At 40.2% G+C, this 19,414-nt stretch overlaps 2 protein-coding genes across 4 annotated transcripts in view; both read left to right on the top strand.

Moving 5' to 3' along the window:
- The window catches only part of UCHL3 (ubiquitin C-terminal hydrolase L3), a 44,810-nt gene extending 39,453 nt beyond the window's left edge, over window positions 1-5,357 (top strand). For both annotated transcript variants that reach the window (XM_086741585.1, XM_086741592.1), the window contains 3 exons: window positions 1,161-1,236; window positions 3,762-3,820; window positions 5,128-5,357. In XM_086741585.1, coding sequence (XP_086597711.1) covers window positions 1,161-1,236; window positions 3,762-3,820; window positions 5,128-5,211 — 219 coding nt within the window. In that variant the 3' untranslated portion in view covers window positions 5,212-5,357. The remainder of the gene's footprint in view (window positions 1-1,160; window positions 1,237-3,761; window positions 3,821-5,127) is intronic.
- A 5,896-nt stretch (window positions 5,358-11,253) lies between these two features.
- The window catches only part of LMO7 (LIM domain 7), a 133,545-nt gene continuing 125,384 nt past the window's right edge, over window positions 11,254-19,414 (top strand). Inside the window, exon 1 of one of the 2 annotated variants that reach the window (XM_086771719.1) lies at window positions 11,254-11,406. In XM_086771719.1, coding sequence (XP_086627845.1) covers window positions 11,254-11,406 — 153 coding nt within the window. The remainder of the gene's footprint in view (window positions 11,407-19,414) is intronic. The other variant, XM_086771711.1, reaches the window with a different exon arrangement.

Below are 19,414 nucleotides of genomic sequence, written 5' to 3'. Positions count from 1 at the left end.
TTTCTTCAATTTAGGTCATCTTTTAAAGTCCTTTTTTTTCATGACTGTCAGGAAGGAGACTTTTAACTCAGTCTTGAAAACATGATGCAACTGTAAGGTTCTACAACTCATTTTACACTAATCTGTTTCTGGCAAATTCTTAGATTTTTTGGGGGCCCTTCAAGAAATTCACGTAAGGCTAACAGTAATCACAAGATGGAAGAAAACTGCATGAAATACATTTTCACAGAAATCAGATTCTTGATAATTCAAGAAAAACTGAGATGCTTTTTCCCATTCCTTCAAACAGTATCTTCTTAAATTTCAGCTCAAGAGTTCAAAACTCATTGATTAGTGGGTGCTCAGAACATGTGCTGACAGCGTACCATGCTGTGCATGCCCTGTTTACTTCTGAAAAAGCTTTTGCTTGCTGTAGTTGGCAAAAAAAAGTGTCAGGCTAGATGTAGATCTTTACCAACTGCAACCATTTTTTTCTGTCATGTCACTTCAAGCTGTCGCTGCACTTTAGCCCTTTCTTGGTATGCAGTGATGATGGCTATGATGCTGAAATTTCAGAAGTCTCTGAGACAAACAGAGCTCTGGGCACATCTGGTTATTTTCCTTCCTCTTCACGTATGATGTCATAGAACCATAGAATGGTTAGGGTGCACATTGTACCTTGGGAGTATCTTTCTTTCAGCTGCCTGTGAGGGGGGAACAGGTTAACTGTGCTATATATGGCTTAGGAGGAAAAATTATTTTGACTAAATACTTGCAGTTTTAAAATACAACAGGTTCAGCCCTACATTGCTTTGTTAAGGGAGATGGGTTAGTGAAGGAGTTGCTATTTATATAGATATTTATTTTTAATGTTAATGTATTTGAGCTGAATCTACTTCCAATTCAGTAATGAAAAATAAAGTTTTTATGTAGAGCTATAATTGGAAATACTTCCAGATACTTTATTGAAAGGATTCTTACTGATCTGTGCATTTGCAGAAAGGTTCTTCGTATTCCAAAATGTTCTGCAGTGTGACTTCTGCCATTTTGTATAGATCCAGAAAGTGCTTCTCACTTGTGATTTCCCTTGGACAGGTGTTTTGCATATTATGATGATACATTCTCATTGTGGTAAAAGTTTTAGTGAACACAATTTCTTTTTGTTTTGTTTTGTCTTGCAGGCACCAAGTATAGATGAAAAAGTAGATCTTCACTTTATTGCATTAGTTAATGTAGGTGGTCATCTCTATGAATTGGGTAAGAACACTTTTTTTTTATCTGCGCTCTCCATTTGTTTGGAACAAATAAAAATAGTAATGTTGTTAACTATCAAAGTTTGAGAGATATTACCTGATTTAATGTAGGGCTTAGGTTCTTTTCAATTGCATCATAGGGTCTGGGAGATGGGGGATTCTGTCAAAACAACTGCAGCCTTCTCCCCATTGTTTTTTTTGGATTCTCCTTCCCTCAGCTCCCTCCTGTTAAGATAAAATGCTACAGAATACTAGACTGCCTCTAAACTTCTTTATGGTTTACAAGGACAGGAAGCAAGAAAGAATTGACGAACACTTAATTTCAGAGAGGAAAGTACTGTTAGACTTTATGTCTCTGAATTGCTTGTGGAATTAATAGCTGAACCGTATGCCACTTTAGCAGTGTTAGCTATATTATTAAATAGCGTGATACAGTTTAAACTGAAATTATGTAGTCACAATACTAGCAGATACTAATATTCTGCAACTCATTTGTTACAGGCTGGTTATTTTTTCTTCTACATTTTGTGGTCACTAAACAGTCAACTGTAAAACACTAGTCTCTGTTTTCTGAGTTACAGAATTTTTTTTCCCTCTTCAGAATGTGTAGCACCAAGTTCTGCTCAGATATTCTGTAATGACTCCAATCTTAAACATGTTGCTGGGCAACTAGGTTTTGCTGCAGGCACTTCAGAAAGCTAGCAATTAGATCAGGATTTAAAAACTGCAAGTCACTGGTCTTTCCTAAAATTATTTTTTTATATATTTTATGGTGAGAACACATTTGGTTTTTGAAAATCAACATGTAATTAAGCGATGCCCTTAACAGGTAACAAAAATCATAACCTAGGGCATAAATGGTACTTAAGAAGCGCTTATATTAATATTAAGGTGATCTAAGGGTTGTTATCAGTGGTAAGTCATGAACAATAGGCACATATTTCTGTATTTTTATGATGCTGTGTGTCTGTCAGTGAACTAGATCAAATATGAGGCAACTACTGTGGGATGCAATAGAGTCATAAAATATTTCTAAATTTCAAGGTGTGACAGATGGCTTACTGCTCTTCCAGTTGTGTGCCACTACTTCCATGTTGCCTTTTCATTGTGCATTTATTTACTCTGCTTAAAAAGCACGCTACAGACTATGATAACCATGTTTAGCTATTTTCTGTAAGAATGATGCAAGATAAAACCGATTTGAATTTTTTGCTTAAATTAAAAAAAAAAAATTAAAAAAGGAGGCATTTAGCTCAATTGTATAGTGGAATGGCAATACTACTATTTCCTTTGTTCTTAAAATAACTTCTCTCTGTACTAGCAGAAGAGAGCAAAAAATTACTTAAAAGTAGGAAAATAGGAGAAGGTTTTTCAATTAATTCACTGGTTTCTGTCACTGTGGCCAGCATGTGGGCTTTGGCAGGCAGAAGATGCTAAGGAAGCACAAATGTTAAATGCTTCTGATGTTTTTGCCATAGAAAACATGTTATTTATAGGCACATGAAATTAAAATACTATTCTGCCAAGATATATGTTAAAAAAAAAAAAAAAAATTGAATCAGAGTTAGCTTGCAACAGTATGGGGCATTCAGTTCTGTTTCCCTGGCATATTCTAAGGGGTTTGCATTGTTGTATCTTCAATTATGGTTGTTACAATAATGAACAACCTCTTGTTCATGTAAAGCCAGAAGTTTTCTAACATTTAATCTATTTTTAGTTGTGGAAAATGCAGTTTGGAAGTATTGTCAGCTTCGATGGAATCTTTTTGGAGGGAAGAGTCTTTAAAAGGGAAGACAAGAGCCAAAAGGGAATTTGGTCTAGCAAATACTTAGGATATCCTGACATATGTTCTTGTACTGAGCTCTTTATAAGTAACCTGCAATGTATTTCTATGAATTAAATTATTTTTTAAATGCTGAGAAAAGTAGCATTATTATATTGCAAATGGGAGAAAAAATAATTAACTATAGCAAACATTTTTAAATGCTGTGGAAGTACTTAATGCTTAAAGTTATTGGATTTGTTTGCTTATTTATTTTAAATGAGAGCAACATTTCAGTTATGCCAGACTCTTCAAACTGGTGGCTTTGGTATTCTGTTCTGTCGCAGAGCCCCTGATCACAGCTGTCAGAGACCACAGATGTACAGCTGTCTGTCTGGGTAAATCCATTAAGTGTAGTTAAAATTGTTCTTCTCTACTTGAAAAACTGAAGTACTAAACCAGCACTAAAACAATCACAACTTACAGCCTTTACAGTTTTCAAACAACATATTAAAAAGTATTTCACTGTTTGGATTGGATTTCTTTTTTAATGTAACAGACTGTACATAATGATACCTGTTGAAGCAGTCAACAGGGGAGGAGAGACCAGGGAATAGCTAGCTGCATGTGTGATTCTCTCATGGAAAATGAGGTAGCATTTGTCTAAGTGAAGAGGAAAAAAATATTTACAAATAGTTTTAACTGGAAATATTAAGCTTTTCTAATTTCATAAATGTGTTGTTCAATCCTGCTTTGTGTTTCAACAGATGGGCGCAAGCCATTTCCGATAAACCATGGGGAAACTAGTGACGATTCTTTTTTAGAGGTAGGAATAGAAAACCTTCTTAAATGATGTTATACCAAATTCCTGCTATATTTCCACACAATTCATTAAAAATATTTATGAAGTTATTTATACAAGTCTCGCTATATTCATTGTTGGATGAGGTCTAGAGCGAGTGGGATGGTGAGACAGATTAGGTTTATTCAGTTTTAAAATAGGCATTTTAGAAGGCTCATGTTATGACTCTGGATGAGAGAGTATCACAACATGGTAACGAGAAATGTCAGAAGGGTTGACCATAACAGAAGATGAAACTGACTTTTCTGATATGCTGAGATTTTCATATACCCCTGCTCCTTTCAAATTGTGTATGAGATTAAGTTATCAGATTGAAAACTTAAGATATTTTTTCATTCTCTTTCTTTTGGCTTAGTTATAGTTTGATAGGTCCCATGCCAGACAGAAATTGATTTTCTTTGTGATGCTTGCTAATAATCATCCTTCTCCAGCTTCGTGGCTTCTTTGGGGTGCTTCTTTGTGTCAGAAGCTGTTTAGTTGAGAAGTGAATTGGAAAGGATTACGCTAAATTGGGAGGACAGGCTGTCATCCCTACAGAATGATGCAAAGTTGAAGCTGAGAGAAGAGAATGCATAGATCTGACTTCTATGGTATCCAGACTGGATTAGTCTTACAAAAGGAAAGAAGAGAAACTGAAAAACAAACAAACAAAACCTTTTATGGTTTAGTAGCATAGACTGTCTGTAACATTTGCATACAATTTGTGATTGTTTGCAAAGGGGGAGAAGTTGGATAAAGCTTTTTCCTTTTTTCTTATGTGTCTCTTTCCTGTTTTACGGATAACATGTGTTCTCCAGATTGTACCCTAAAGCTAGATGAAGGAACGACTTCACTTACCATGATCTTTCACTTACCCCACACAGCTTAGACTCATCTTGAGACAAAAGAAAAATTTCTGAATACAGCAGCATTAGTAAAGGCAAACTTCAGAGATGCATTTAGAAATTCAAACAAACAACACATCTGCTGCACAAAAGAATATTCAGTCACAAAAAAAAAAAAAATTGTTGCTAGGATTCTGCATACAACTTTTGCTCTCTCATGCTGCCCATATGAAGACTGTAAATAATCTTGAATAGTGGTAACTCAGATCACAAATACAGTTTATGTAGATTTGTCACACTATTTAGTAATTCTTTATGGAAAAATCCATTTTGAGCATAGTTTGCATAAACCATAACTTCATAATTCAGTTGTGGGATTTTTTTAATAAGCATGATTTATAGTGTTTTTTGTTTTGTTTTTGTTTTGTTTTTTACTTTTTTCCCTAGGATGCAATAGAAGTTTGCAAGAAATTCATGGAACGTGACCCAGAAGAATTAAGATTTAATGCAATTGCACTGTCTGCAGCTTAAAAGCCTTTTCCAGTGGGGCATTTCTATTGCAATGGATTGTAACAATAAAACTGTTGCCATATGTTAATAGTACAAATTTTGATACTTCCTTAACATGTTGATTAATTGTAGCATACGTGGAATAAACTTTGCATTTGTCCTTGCTATATCTTTGAGCTTGTTCCTAAAGCAACTTTGGGTATTTATATACACGCATGCATTTTGTGCAAGAATTCTGTGTGGTGGGTTTTTCCCCTTCCACCCTCTTAAAAGTTTTGGGAATTACTGTCTGTGATATTTCATCATAATAATGATGAGTTGGTTCAGAACAGGATTATCATTTGTATCATTGACTGATAACAATTTGAGTGAAGTATGTGGTATGTTAATGGATAAAAACTTGAAATGTGAGGCTATCTGCATCTTTTAATTATAATGGTATGAGAATATTATAAGAACTTTTCCAGGTGACTCAAAAGACAAAGGCATTTTTTTCAGTGCATTATTTATAAATAAATATGTGGAAGAAAAAAGGCAGAAAAAGGACTGTTTCTTCTTACTGTTGGTGAGCACTAAACTCACTTTAAAATTATCTTCATCTTTACATTTTGAATAAAACTTCATTTTGTTTCTCAAGCTTAATAATATTAATAATTTGTTAAAAAGCTTTAGTTAAACCAATGTTTGCTATTTGTGCGTGTGGAAAAACAAGTATTTTTGCCTTAGAAAAGCCACGCTAGTAGTTAATGCTAGCTCGAATGGTAGGACTGAAGAAGGAACACACAGGTGAATACAGCAGTGTGAAGTATCTCACCTAACTGAAATAAATGATAGAGAAGTAATAATTGTTGTAATGAAGTTTTGTGTAAAAAGAACAGACTACAGATTTTAAGATGACTTTAAGCCATGATGGTCATATACTTTTTTCCCCCTTTAGGATTATCTGTTGTAGGTTTGTCAGGTGGCATTACTGAATGCTGCATGATACACTTCCCCTGTGCCATCTCTCCCACCCCACTCACTGGATCTTAAGGTACTGTTGACCAATTTCTACACTTGAAGTAGTAACAGCTTGGTTGTTTTGGGGTTTGTGGTGCTTGGGTGGGTGGGGTTTTTTCTTTTGGTTTTGGGGTTGGTTTTTTTTTTTTTTTTTAGGCTAAGCAATCTTACGCTTTAGGATTCTTATGAAGGTTGGTTTTGTTTAATATGCATGTTTTTGCCATTCCAGAAAAATATTCCTTATTTGCTGGTTTGAAGTGAAGTAATTCAGGTTTTATTCCAATCAAGACTGCTGCCAAAGGAAACTAAACCCTCTGTGTCCCAGAGGGTGCTTTCATTCTCTATCAATTGTCATTGCAGGAAAACGAATGGGGTTATGCCAGAAGCAATCTGGCAGAGTTTACTTTCTTTATAGAAATGAAAGAGGCCTGGGAGTCTCTCTTATCACTTAAGAACATCTTTTGCACTCTAAAGAAAAAGTTGGAGTGACTGTCTAAAACATGTCACCTGAAGAGTCCACTAACAACAAGAGTCTGTTTTCTATAAGTGAGCTGTCTGGAAAAGTGAGGAAGAAGAACAACAGGAATGCGCTTCTATTTTTAAGCACTTTTTCACCCCAGTAAAATGCAGTAACATTAAGACTTGCTTTATGTTGCCGTGTTCATTAGTAAAGCCCTGAAACTTTCTTTTAAATAAAAATCAAAGGCTGCATTGTCTTCCTGCTAATATCAGAAAAATCAAATAAAAGTTGTCACAATTTAATTGGCATATTGCGTATTTTATGCTAAAGCTGACTCAGAGGGTTACACTTAAAGTAAGCCATAGTTAATACAGATAAGGTACTTCTAAGGTAGGGAGGAGAGTGAGGCAAGAGAGCGAGAGGAAGAGCAATTCAAAGCTGTTAAATTAGCTACATCAGTAGTCTGCTGTAGGGAAATATTCATACCATATATGCTCTTCAGTGTTCAGAAGATTTTGGTGGTTTTGGGTAATAAATGGAGGAGCTCTGTTCAATTATTTGTTGCAAAATCGGTCCAGAACTCAAGCTTTAATTATGAGGACTGATTAAGTGAATTCATGACAAAGGAAATGAAGGTTAGGATAGTAAACTTGGGGTGGGATTTTTCAGGGTAACACTGGAAAAATAACCTTGAATCTTAAGTAAAAACTTATAAGAATTCTTGTTACGTTGGCAATATGATAGTTTTGCTTAGCATTTTTTATGTAGTCTTCAAATCAGTTGTCCTTCAGAGTAAGTTTTCCTTCTATTTTATTATATTTTCAGTGTTAATTTCCAGTTTATTAATATTATAAGATGGTACGTTTTAGTCAAGATTGCTTTTGGAAAGGTTCTCAAAAGTTTGAGATGACAAAGGAAGAGTGATGTACCAGTTTTAATGCCGAATTGTATCTGCTCACTGCATGATCCCTTGCTAGACTGAAATTCTGAAAGACTGCACTGCAGAAATGCTATCTTGCCTAACACGTGCAGTGTAACGGCCTTCCAGCGCCTGTAAGACCATGCTTTGGCATAGGCATTGGTGACCATCTTGAGGAGGACAGGAAGTAAAGGGATCTACAAGATGCTGGAGTATCTTTGGCATTGACAGAACCTCTATAACTTGGATACCTGGAGTGAGGTACTAACACTTGGCTGACTTGTGTAGTCCAGCAACATCCTGAGCAGGGGCTGATGAGCCCTGCAGAGCCATGCAGTGCTTTTGGCTCTGCAATGCCCATGCAGACATTGCCTTATCTGCACATCTCTACTTACTAGCTGAAGCTCCGTGGGAAAGTAACGCTGTTTTTCCAAACTTTTGCAGCCCTGCTAGAGCCTCGGCACCTTTGTGTGGAGCATGGTTTGGTCACAGGCATGCAGCGCTAGTGACTGCCAGGAAATCCCTCTTCAGCTCCTGCAGTCTGGGCTGGACCTACACATCATCCTATGGAAATGGTGCATGTAGGAGTGGAAAGATGATGCATGCTCAGCACTTACAATAATTTTGGCTGAGTGGACCTGGTGTGCTATTAAGCAGTCAGGATTGTTTAAGCTCTTTTAAGTATATTTGTGGCTTTTTCCCCATGTTACTACAAGCATTTTGTTGAGAAACCATAAGAATTTAATAACCAGTACAATGCCCTTCCCTTTCAATCATAGCTGCATGATTCATTGAAGTAAAGACGGAGAAAGAAGTGTTTTCTGTCATTGAAATGTAAGTTTTAGAAAATAAACACATTTAACAGCCCACATTTAGAAAATAAATAGGGTCTTTCCTTAAGGGAAGAAGCCTGCCTTGGTAGAAAATAATATTGTATCAAATATTTGTAGAACTCTATGAAAAGAATATGATGTAAACTGTTGTTTGACTTATCGCTAGGAACACACATTGAAAAGGTTTATTTTTGCCAAGTAGAACAACATTATAGTTACTACTTCTGACACCAACAATTAGGAGTCATAACTGATATAACCTTTTTCGGATCTAGGAGTCTAGTGACTTACTTTGTTAGTGCAAAGGAATATTGAACTATTTTGGTTGTTCAGGCTTACATAGATACATTTTATGTGACAGTTGATTTAAAATTCACTTTGAGGAAGAAATTTGCGTGTTGGAACTTTTTTACTTAGTAACTTCGACTTGAAAGCTGCTGTGATCCATACAGCTTACTGAAACGAAGACTTAATCAAATTATTTGATTACTCTAATTATTTGATCTAAAACATTGATTATTCATTAGAAAAGTGATTTGATTTGTGTGAAACCTTGGAAACTTTTTAAAACATGACCTTTTTTGGAACTTGTTTCATAGAATTTTATTCTCAAGTAAATTTAAACTTTTATAGTATTCATAGCTACCTCTCCTACTTAGGGACAAGCACTGTATTTTTATATGAAGTGAAAGGTAGACATTAAAAATCTGGGAAAGACTGCAGTAGTTCTCCAGAAAAATGTTTAATAATGGCAACTAATGCAAACTGATGTCAGCCAGCAGCAGCATATACATGCTTTATTTAGACTTTTTTTTCTTTAGCTTTTGTAGTAATGAATGTTAAATAGTGAGATGAGAGGGTTGTTTTCTGATGCTCAGGCTTCCCACTTGGGAAAAATGCAGATTCTTCATTTGTATTTGATCTTGTAGCTGATCTGGCTTGAAACAGGAAAAAGAAGCAGGAAAAAATTTCCAAATTATAGCTTTGATTATGGTTTCACACATCATTGGCTCTGTACCACTGTGAAGAGCTAAGTACATCATGTCTGTTTATTCGTAACTTTAATAAATGGCAAGCATCTCCTGTGGAACTTACTTCAGCCAGAGTCACTGGGTTTTCCTTCTTGTGTGTACCACCAGTAACACAAATTTCCATGTACTGTAGAACCTGATGTTTCCATGTGTTGAGTTGATCTCCTAAAATCTTCTTTCCTATTCTAAGAAGGTTGTTTACAGAGCAGAAAATAAGATGTGCTCCCAAGTAAACATCTTAAGAGAAGCTAATTTGTGTGCAGTACAAATTTTACATTATTCTTTCTCAGTAGTCCTTAAAAAATTACATGATATGTTCTGCTGGGCTGTACAAGCAGTTGTGCAGCAGCTCTGTTTTGCTTACAGAGAAGATATGGAAAGGAAAAATATTATTAACAGTTCAAGTAGAAAAAGATTATGCAGTGTTAAAATGAAATCAAGTATTTTTTTTTTTTTTTAAAAAAAAAAAAAAGCAACAAAAACCAAAACCAAATCTAATGCTATGCATGAATATGACTTCCCTCCCCCCAATATTTCATTAACTCTTCGGCCTAGCCTGTGTCCACTCCTGTACTGGAAGCAAGGGTTTTGCTGTGTTTAGTCAGCACACCTGCTCCCTCACAGCGCCAGCTCGAGTGCCTAGGACAGGGTGTAAGAGACGTTGCTGTGGTGCAGCGTGATGCCAGCTCACCCAATGTTTGTGGTTGCCATAGGGGCCCGGGCCCAACACACCACCCACCCAGGCTCAGGAGGTGTCGAGCTGAGAACAGCCTTGAGCCTGGGCGTGGGAGAGGGTGGGGAGTGGAGAAATCATGAAGAATCTGTTGTAGAATCATAGAATGGTTAGGGTTGGAAGGGACCTTCAAAGGTCATCTAGTCCAACCGCCCCTGCAAGGAGCAGGGACATCTCCAACCAGATCAGGTTGCTCAGAGCCTCATCCAACCTGGCCTTGAACGTTTCCAGGGATGGGGCATCCACCACCTCTCTGGGCAATCTGTTCCAGTGTTCTACCACTCTCATTGTAAAAATTTTTTTCCTATTATCTGATGTAAATCTACCCCCCTCTGTTTTAAAACCATTACTCCTTGTCCTTGCAGGGTATGGGAGGGCAAAGATAGGAGTGAAATAAAGCAATGGGCAAAACCAGAATGGAGGCAAACGGTGTTGAGGGCAGGGGAGAAGCACTGGGGCTGCGCCGTGCGGCTCCGGCTCTGCCCAAGCAGCTCTGCGAAAAGAGTTCACGGCAAAGCCTGGACCTCGCGGTGGCAAACGCTCCGTCCCCAAACGGGACGACGCTGCAAGAAGAGCCTGGAGTCGTTTCCCGCTCTCCGGCCTGGGCTCACGGCGCTGCCGGTAGCCGTAAAGGAAGCCCGGCCGGTGGGGAGGAGGCGGGAACCGGCGCCGGGGTTCCCGCTGCCCCGCCGAGGGGAAGCGGCGGCGGCCCGCAGGGCAGCCCTGGCCGGGCGGAGCGGCAGGTGGCGGGGGCCGGGGCGGAGGTGGCCGGCCCTGAAAGGTGCGATTGTCCCCAGCTATTCCTGGTATGCGCCGGGGCGGGAGCCGCCGGGGGCGGGGGTGCGGGGGCAGCCTCCACCGGGGGCGAGAGCGAGGGGCGCCGCCACCGCCGCGGGGGGTGCAGCCCCTCCCGGGCGTCCGGCTCCCCCCCGCGCCGCGTGGGGAGCCGCGGCCTTGCTCGACAGCCAGCGCCGCCGTCGAATTCTTGCGGTCGGTGAGGGCCGGCGAGCTCCCGGGAGGGGGAGCTCGGCGGGGAGGAGGCGGAGGGGGAGGAGACGGCGCGGGGAGCGTTAAAAGGAGGCAGCTGAATGACAGCGGCTGCTCCCCGCGCCCCCGCCCCAGGACCGGTCACCCGCCCGCCGCCCCCCGCGCTCCTTCACTCGCTACCGGCTATGGAGGGGAGAGAGGACGCGGAGTGCGACTGCCAGGCGGCTTTCGCCGAAGCTCGGCGATGGGTAGAGGTGAGGCGCCGCTCGGTCCTGCGTGGGTCACCCCACCCCGTGTCACCCCCCGGTCCCGTCCCCACCGAGAGACGGGGCCGCCCCTCGCCCCGCTTCCCGTGCGGGGCACCCCCCGGCGTCGGGCGGGAGCGCCAGGGACGCGGCCCCCAAACTTTAGTTTCTTTGTCAGCCGCTGCGGGGCTGCTATTTTTAGAAGGTATCGTGAAAACTCGCAGGAATCTGTCTTTGCAATATCGCCAACGCCCCCCCCCCCCTCAAAATCCAAATTAAAGGCTGGTGGGGCTGCCCTCCTGTAATTAAGGCTTGTAATTTCTTGCCATCTTCTGTCTTGCTTTTCTAGTGCTTGCTCCGAGACAGCCTGGATTAAAGGCGCTCGAAAGAGTTCAGGACAGAGTAACCTGAAATTAGAGTCGTTTTCTCTCCCTGTTTTTAAACACGACCGTCTTGCTGCACATAGCCCTTGACGTACGCATCTGTGTTTCTGTAGCGACACACAAAATCACGCCGGCACGATGCGTGTTAGTGCGTGAGGAAAGAGGTTGCCCCACGGGGGTACCTGAATGGGTGCGGGTGTGAGTGCGGCCAGGGCAGCGCGCAGCGGGGCAAGCGAGGCGGCTGGTGCGGAACATGCTTTGGGAAATGTTGGAAATGTTTAACAGCCTCACTTATAGAGTCATTGTGTGCTTTTGAAGAAGAGCTTCAGCGTGCCGGTTTGTGTGTATTTTAACATCTCAAGCTTATTTCTGTGCACTCATTCACTTGAGGTGAAACTTCTGTCATCAGAAACGCTATCCCAGTAACTTTCAAGAGGGTAAATATTCAAAGAAGGGTGTTGTTACTTTTTAGCCCCTGTCTTTGCGAGCTTGACAAGACCTGAGTCCGGGCTTCTTTGTTTCTTCTGTAAAACAATGACATCTAGTGCTTAAAATCCATTGAGAATTTTGAACCGAGGGCACTGTAGGCAAGGGTATCACAAATGACTTCCACAAGTGTCAGTTCTGTAAGTACCATCCATGAATACAGATAATTGAAGCAGTGCCAGCTTGGTCAGAGCTATCTGCGAGGTGACATAATTAGAGCATTCCTCTCTCGCGTATACACTTCTTGCATTGCTTTCTTTAAATTGGCAAAGCTTATTTTAGGTAGTTTCATTAAGGTGATGTAATACTGTCTTTGAAAATCCTATTTTAAGGTTTTGAAGATTTTTTAAAAATTATTATTGATTTTTCACTTGGTACTGCCTGGTTGTACCATTCCTACAAAAGGCTCCCTCTTTGCCTCTCAGTAGCACATGGGAGCACTAGAAAAGCGATGCAAGTGTAAAGCATCCACTGCTTGTATAGTGGAAAAACCGTATGTTCAGCTTCCCCCCTTCCCCATCTAATTTGTGTGGCTGGATTTTTTTCTGATACATGAAAACTGTTCTCATTTCAAAGTAACTTTTAAACTTACTTCTTGGATAAACTTTTTATTTTTAAACCGAGTAACTTAAAAACTTGAAGGTATTAATAAACAGGATGTTAAGAATTCTGTAATGTTGAAGGAAAATGTAAATATTTATTTCCCTCTGAAAGGAGGCTTGCATTTCAGAGGGTCTGTTGTGTTTCTGTACTCTTTAAATCCAGATGGATTAAAAAGCCAAGACCAACCATTTCCGTTCTTATATGAGAAGAATAAAGGTATTTTTAGAGTAATGAGACATATCCCAAAGTTCTGTGGATCTTGCTGAAATGCAGTGGTGTGTACATGATTGTGAGTGAAGCTCGGTGAGTCCTAATGATTAAGCAATTAGTTTTGAAGATGAGGCAGATTTCCAAATATTTATGAACTTGAAATTCTTATGCTTGATAAGGTTTTGCGTGCCAGCTTCCCCTAACATTAGAGGAAGATGAAAGCATACAAACACCAGCTACTATACATGTAAAAGAACAAGCAAAAATCTCTTTGTAAACTGTTACTGTTTCCCTTTGCTAATGAAGTCTGTGTTAACATAGCTCTGTATTTCAGCACAGAGCTTTTTGGAGTCTGAGACTTAAAAAAAAAAAAAAAAAATAGAAAACCTGAGCTCAGACCTTGAAGCTGAGGGTTTTTTTTGTAACAGGAATGGGCAGCTGTATTTGTCAGATCTCAGAGGGGAAAAAACCCACTCCAAAACATCAAAAGTTTTCGCTGCATCTGTTCTTGCAGCTTTTGGTGAGAGAAAATTGTGTCCTGGTCAGGTCCCTCTTCTGCCTGTTCCCAGCTGGAGTCTCCATGTTGTACAGGAGCCACTGGCTGGTGGGAGTTGAAACATTTGATCCTAGTTCTTATGCTATTAAAAAAAAAAAACCCAAATCACCAGCAACAACAACAAAAAAAAAACCCAAACAAAAAAACCTCCAAAAACAACCAACAACTTGATTAAAAGTCATAGCAACAAAAAATTGCATCTGATATCTTGTGTTAATTAGTGAAAGACTTTGTTCTTTAATTCAGATTCATGTTGAGGCATATTTTATGATAATGCAGGCAAGGCAGGTCTGTCGTCTTTTCAGTGCAAAGACCTCTTCAGGCATAGTCCCCAACCTCTTGTAAAGTAAGTTTTGTGAACTGGGCGAGGGGAATGTTGTTGCTTGTCTCAATATCAGAGATGGTTAGTCACTCTGGGAGAGCTGACTGTTCAGGACATCATCCTCTTTTGGGGAAAGAGGAGTCGCTTTCTGTGCAAAACTCAGTCTCTTTGGAGTGTCCCTTATCCAGACCCCAGCACTAGTTAGCGGTGTTGGGTTCTTGCATCTGGTACTTTTGGAGTCCTCTTAGCTCTGCCTGTGACAACTGGTCTTGGTCAAACTCACGCGCAGCTCAGCCTTTACTTAGCACCTCAGCCGGGCGGGTGGTGCGTGCTGAGACCAGAATAAAACACTGAAACAACACAACACAGAAATAGTCTCTCTAAGGTAGAGCTGTGTTTACTAAAGCTAGAAATAGCTGGGTTAAAATTGTTTTACTGTGTTCTGTTCCATATTATAACTTAAGCAAGCCAAAAGCTGTGCCTCAAAACCAAAGCATTCTTCCCCCAGCTATTAAATATCCCAGACTGCCGAGTCTGTTTTCCTGCTTCAAGATGTGGGAGGGCAGTCTGCCTTGCCTTTTCCTCTCTGCAGTCCACCACGAAGTTCATCCTTGTGAACAAAGAGGAGACATGGTCCCTCTCCCCCAAAACAGCCTTCACCATTCTAGGAGTGATGCCCCTCTGAGAGCTTGAGAGGAAAGAAGAGTGTATTTTCTTGTAAAATCTCTCAGCTTTTGATTCCTGTTCTGTGTCTTAAATGAACCCTAATCCTCAGGTAAATGTCTGGGGTTTGAAATTGTTTGCTAAAGCAACTTGAAACCTGACCCACAAAGTCTGTAAATCTTTAGAGTGCCCTGAGGCAAATAATGCTTGATTTTTTTTTTATTTATTTTTTTATTTTTATTTTTTTTCCCCCCTGAAGTAGTTGAATGTACAGACCTCGTCTGAGGGAGGGTAGGCAGCGAGCGTGTGCCTGAATGAATTGTTGGAAAGAAGCAGCAGAGCTGTGAGAAAGCACGTGGAACAACCTCGATAAATCCACTGAAGTGAAAAATAGGTGTTGGGCCAAGTAACTCTTAGTATCACAAGCTGTTACGAGGCCTCAGGAGCTGAATTTCTTCTCCTAATAACTATTCTAGAGTTGTTAAAGTCAGATATTCTGAGCGCTACTTCTTTCGTATGATGCTGTCATTGAGACAATCAGTCTCGAGAGTCGCAAGCAGGACCTGTAGTCCTGGGTCTGTTCCTCACATATGGACCCTGCAGTGGAAAAGAAGTTGTTTCTAGCGCTAACGCTACCCAGCGTTGGTGGGGAGAGGTATTTCACCATGAGGGTTTCTGAGATAAGGTCTTTATCATTTTTGATAGGCAGCATTAGAGGAATAGAGCCCAGCAGGTCTGGGCAGTAGCTAAAGATGCCTCTGCTGCTCGTATCTGCCGTGGCCGTTAAATAGGTAGTGAAATAGCCTAATTTATCTGAATGCTGTTCTGTGTGCCAACAGCTTCATTTATTATTGCATTTTCAGAGTCTAAAACTATTATCCCTTGTGATTTAAAAGTATCTGTTACATTTTGGATGTTGGAAAATTATTTGGGGGCTTCTGGTTTGTTTTTTTTTTTGTTTTTTTTTTTTTCCAGGAAAACGCAAATGTGTGTATGCACACACAGACACCTCTGCCTGCTCAGAAGATTAAAAAAGCAGATGTGCAGTGTAGCTTGGTAGAAAGAGTCAGCTTGAGGATAAAACTTGGGAGCCAGGACTACTCACTGAAGTCTTTTGGTTTGGACGGACAGTACAGCAATCAAATCCAGTGAATGGTCTCTGACATGTGGTCACCAAATGTTTCTATTTATTGGAACTGTTCAAAATCTGCATTTCTGCTGTGTATTTTCATGGCTTCTGCAAATGCAGCAAGAGGTCTAGCAGCAGTATTTTTCCTGTATTTGCATAGAGATGTTACCTCAGTGATTGTTTTGTTTTGTTTTTCCCCCAAGCATGAATCTAATGCATACAGTCTGGTACGGCAGATGGGAGGAATAACTGTAGAGACAGAAGACTCCTCTTACAGTTCAAATCCTCTTCTCTTAGGTACCTTTATTTCAGTTGAACTAATCATTAGGGAAAAAGGTTGTGTTTTTTTTTTTTTTTTCCAGTTCTGGGTAAGGTATTCTCAGATAGTGTGTAAAGAGCCAGTTGATGTCCTGGATGAATATGTCAGAATGAAAAACGTATGAATGAAAAGGCAAAATCTATGTATTGTGTTGCCTAAGCGATGTCTAATACTGGGTAATTCTGTCAAGTCATAAAACCTGGGTGGGCTGGTTTCTGGAGAACTTCTTGCAGCGCTGCTGCCAAAGTCCTGGCTCGTGTCTGCATAAAGAGATGTATTTAACTCGCCTTGAGGTGGATGCATCAATATTTCATTATTGTGTATAGATCCTTGGCAGTGAGCCCTTGCATGGAGTAAATCTAACTGCAACCGATTAATACATAAATATTAATTGATACATAAATATACATCCTGTTAAGTAAACACTGTGGGAATGTAAATCCTAGAAATCATGTTCTCCACTGGCTGCAGACTATGAAAGTGCTGTGGCAAAATATGTAACAGGGCTAGCAATAATGTTTCAGGGGGAGAGAGGTGGCAGTAATAACTTCTGTCTGGCTGAATGTTATTCTGTTACCTTGTCTGCTTCCTGCTGGACTTCAGGAAAGGTATCTGCGGTGCTTTTGGTGATTTATTTGCGAGAAAACCAGGACTGATTTTTTGCTTGAGAGTAAGACTATTCCTGGTTTCTGCAAGATGGGTTTATATATATATTTTTTTTTCAAGTTAAATCTGTATTCGGATTTCTCAGAGATGCTCGAAGTCTGTCTTCATGCAGTCCTGTGCGATGGGCATGCATAGCTTTGAGCTGAGTTCACAGTGTAGCTTCCTTTGTGGACAGTTTCTCTTTGTAGCTTTGAGCCTTGTTTTAAAATTTCACATGAAAGCAGCATCTGCAGCCACTTTAAGAGGAAGAATTAACTTCTTGACTGTAGAAATGGGTATGTCATCTATACTGGGGAAATGCTTTGCAGCTTAAGGGGATCTACAGGCAATTCTGACCAGAATTTTTTCTTCTATTCTGTATCTTCTGGTTACCAAGTACAGTTAGTCATAGTGTAACTTTTGATCTTTTCCTCCTGTCTTTTTGTTTGTTTTTTGAACTGTGACCTGCTCCTTTAGTTTTGTGACATCCTGTATTTTTTTTTCCCTCCCATAGTTTGGAGAGGAGGTGAGATGATTTCGATGTTCAGCATCGGGGGGAGGGGGGAGCCACCCCCCTCCACTTCGTTACTGTAGTCTCCTATTTAGGACCTTTTCTTTGTCAAACACTTTTTTGGTCCAAATTTTTACGTTTTTAATGAGCACTTGGATGTATTACATTAGACAGTGACCTTGCTGAGCTTTGGAAAACACTTGGGTTTTATTGTGTTGTAAGAACCAGATACATTCCAGCTGTTTCTTGTACCTACCACTCCTCCTCTTTAAAGTTCCTTTATCCACTCCTGGAGAAGGGGTGTTTTCTGTTTTGTTTAAAAAAAAAAAAACTCTCCTTAAAACGCCTCAACCTTTTTTGCTTAATGAGACTAACATAACTCTTAACTATAATTTTTTAAAATGGGCTTTCCAGCTTCAGTGAATTAATGAAAAACAGCACGTGCCTTCAGACCCAGTGTACTAGAAATGCTTCTGCTGGTCTAAGGTGTGCTTGACACACCTAACATATTATCCAAATTACATCAGGAGGAGTGTTTTGGTTTTTCTGTTTTTCACATATCTGAATGTTGTCAGTCCAAGTAAAAAAATAACTTTAAAGCAATGTAGTGAATAAGCTACTTTAAAATAGGTTCTTCTGCAAGCAGTTGTAAATTTAATATTTATGAATAGTGCTAAATTTCTGTTTTTCCAACAAAAAGAAAGATGTATGGCTATGACTCACAGTGTGCTAGTTTCTGGTTGGATATTTAGCTGTAAAGCTTCAGTTTGTGCTACACCAAATAGAGAAACTTAATTGCAACAGTGTTTTGCACTTGTGGTAAAAAATATCTGGGATTATCTCAGAAGGGCATGAGGATTATAAGACTTGCTTTATTTTTTTTGCCATTGCTGAGTGTGTTGGCATTTTTTATTTAATTATTTTTTTTTTTTCCTCACCAGCTCATATGAAAGTCTTAACTTTTGTTTCTGGATGTGATTCAGCTTTCAGTCATTGCTATTAGGAAAGAAACTTGATATACTAACTTTGGGAAATAGTTATTACTACATTGGCCAAAAAAGTTAAAATCATTATCATGTAACACGGCTTTAAAGGAATATCTGGGTTGGGATCAATTAATCTAGCATAGACAGTGAAAATGTTGGGTATTGGGCCAAGCTGTCCTGCTGGGGTAAGTCCCACAACAATGTGGTTCAGTGTTGGTACTGGGCTGTTATCATAGCAAGGTGTTATTAGAATTCCTGTGCTTGGCACATCCTTCTCCTTACTTTTTTGTGGTGGTGTTTGTATGACCCTCCAGTGATTTGGCTCAGGGAGTTCATCTGGAAACTCAGCCTGTTTTTGTGGCATTTGGTACTTGCTTAGCTCCTGGTAGGTGAGGTGGGCACCAGTGCTCGTCCAGGGAAGAGGTGGTGATGGTGACGTTGGCCTTTTGGTGGCAGCTTGCTGTTGGGTTGCAGTCAAGCTAGTGGGATGAAAAGAGGCAGACACCTGAATTTAGACAATCCATCTCTTTCCCTGAAGGCCTCTCAAGTCACCTGCTTCTGCTTGTTGCCCAGCTTTCTTGCTTGTATGAGTCGGGAGCTGTTCGCTAGGTGCCCGGGGTCGAGGTATAAGATAGACACCTAAGTTAGGGAGACTGGCTTCCAGCCATAAATAACTTCTTCAGGATGAATTTCATAAGGCTTACAAACACAACTGGAGCTGTTTTAAATAGAAACTCTGCCAGGAGTTTCTGGGCCAAAGCATTTGAAAGTATTTTATATGCTTATACGCTGACTTCCACTATGGCAGAAGCAGCCCTTGCCTCTCACTGGAGTTTCATTGTTTGGGAGGTAGTCCTTCAGATGTGTTGCTGGGCCATCTGGCCCAGCAGTTCTGCAGTGATCATCGCCTGCCCTTCAGGGATGCAATCTAAACCCAGATCTAATCTCCACTGTTGTTTGCAAATTCTTTCCTGGAAGTACTTTATTGGCCCTGCTATTTGTTATTTATTTATTATTTTTTCCTTCAGGAAGGAATTTGAAAAATCCAGCTTGTGGAGTTTGATCTGAGACTTTCTATGTGGTCGAATGACCGCATCAGCTAGTAAACCACAGTGTGATAAGGAACGGAAGCAAATGAAGGCAGATGTCAAAGTAGCTTTGGAGAAGAGGAAGAAATATTAAGATCCAGGTTTGACACTACAAG

The sequence above is a fragment of the Chlamydotis macqueenii genome, chromosome 1 (assembly GCF_036417535.1).
Source record: "Chlamydotis macqueenii isolate bChlMac1 chromosome 1, bChlMac1.mat, whole genome shotgun sequence".
In the NCBI taxonomy this organism is placed as follows: domain Eukaryota; kingdom Metazoa; phylum Chordata; class Aves; order Otidiformes; family Otididae; genus Chlamydotis; species Chlamydotis macqueenii.
The sequence above is the reverse complement of the archived record's forward strand: the minus strand, read 5'-3'. Positions and strand labels throughout refer to the sequence as shown.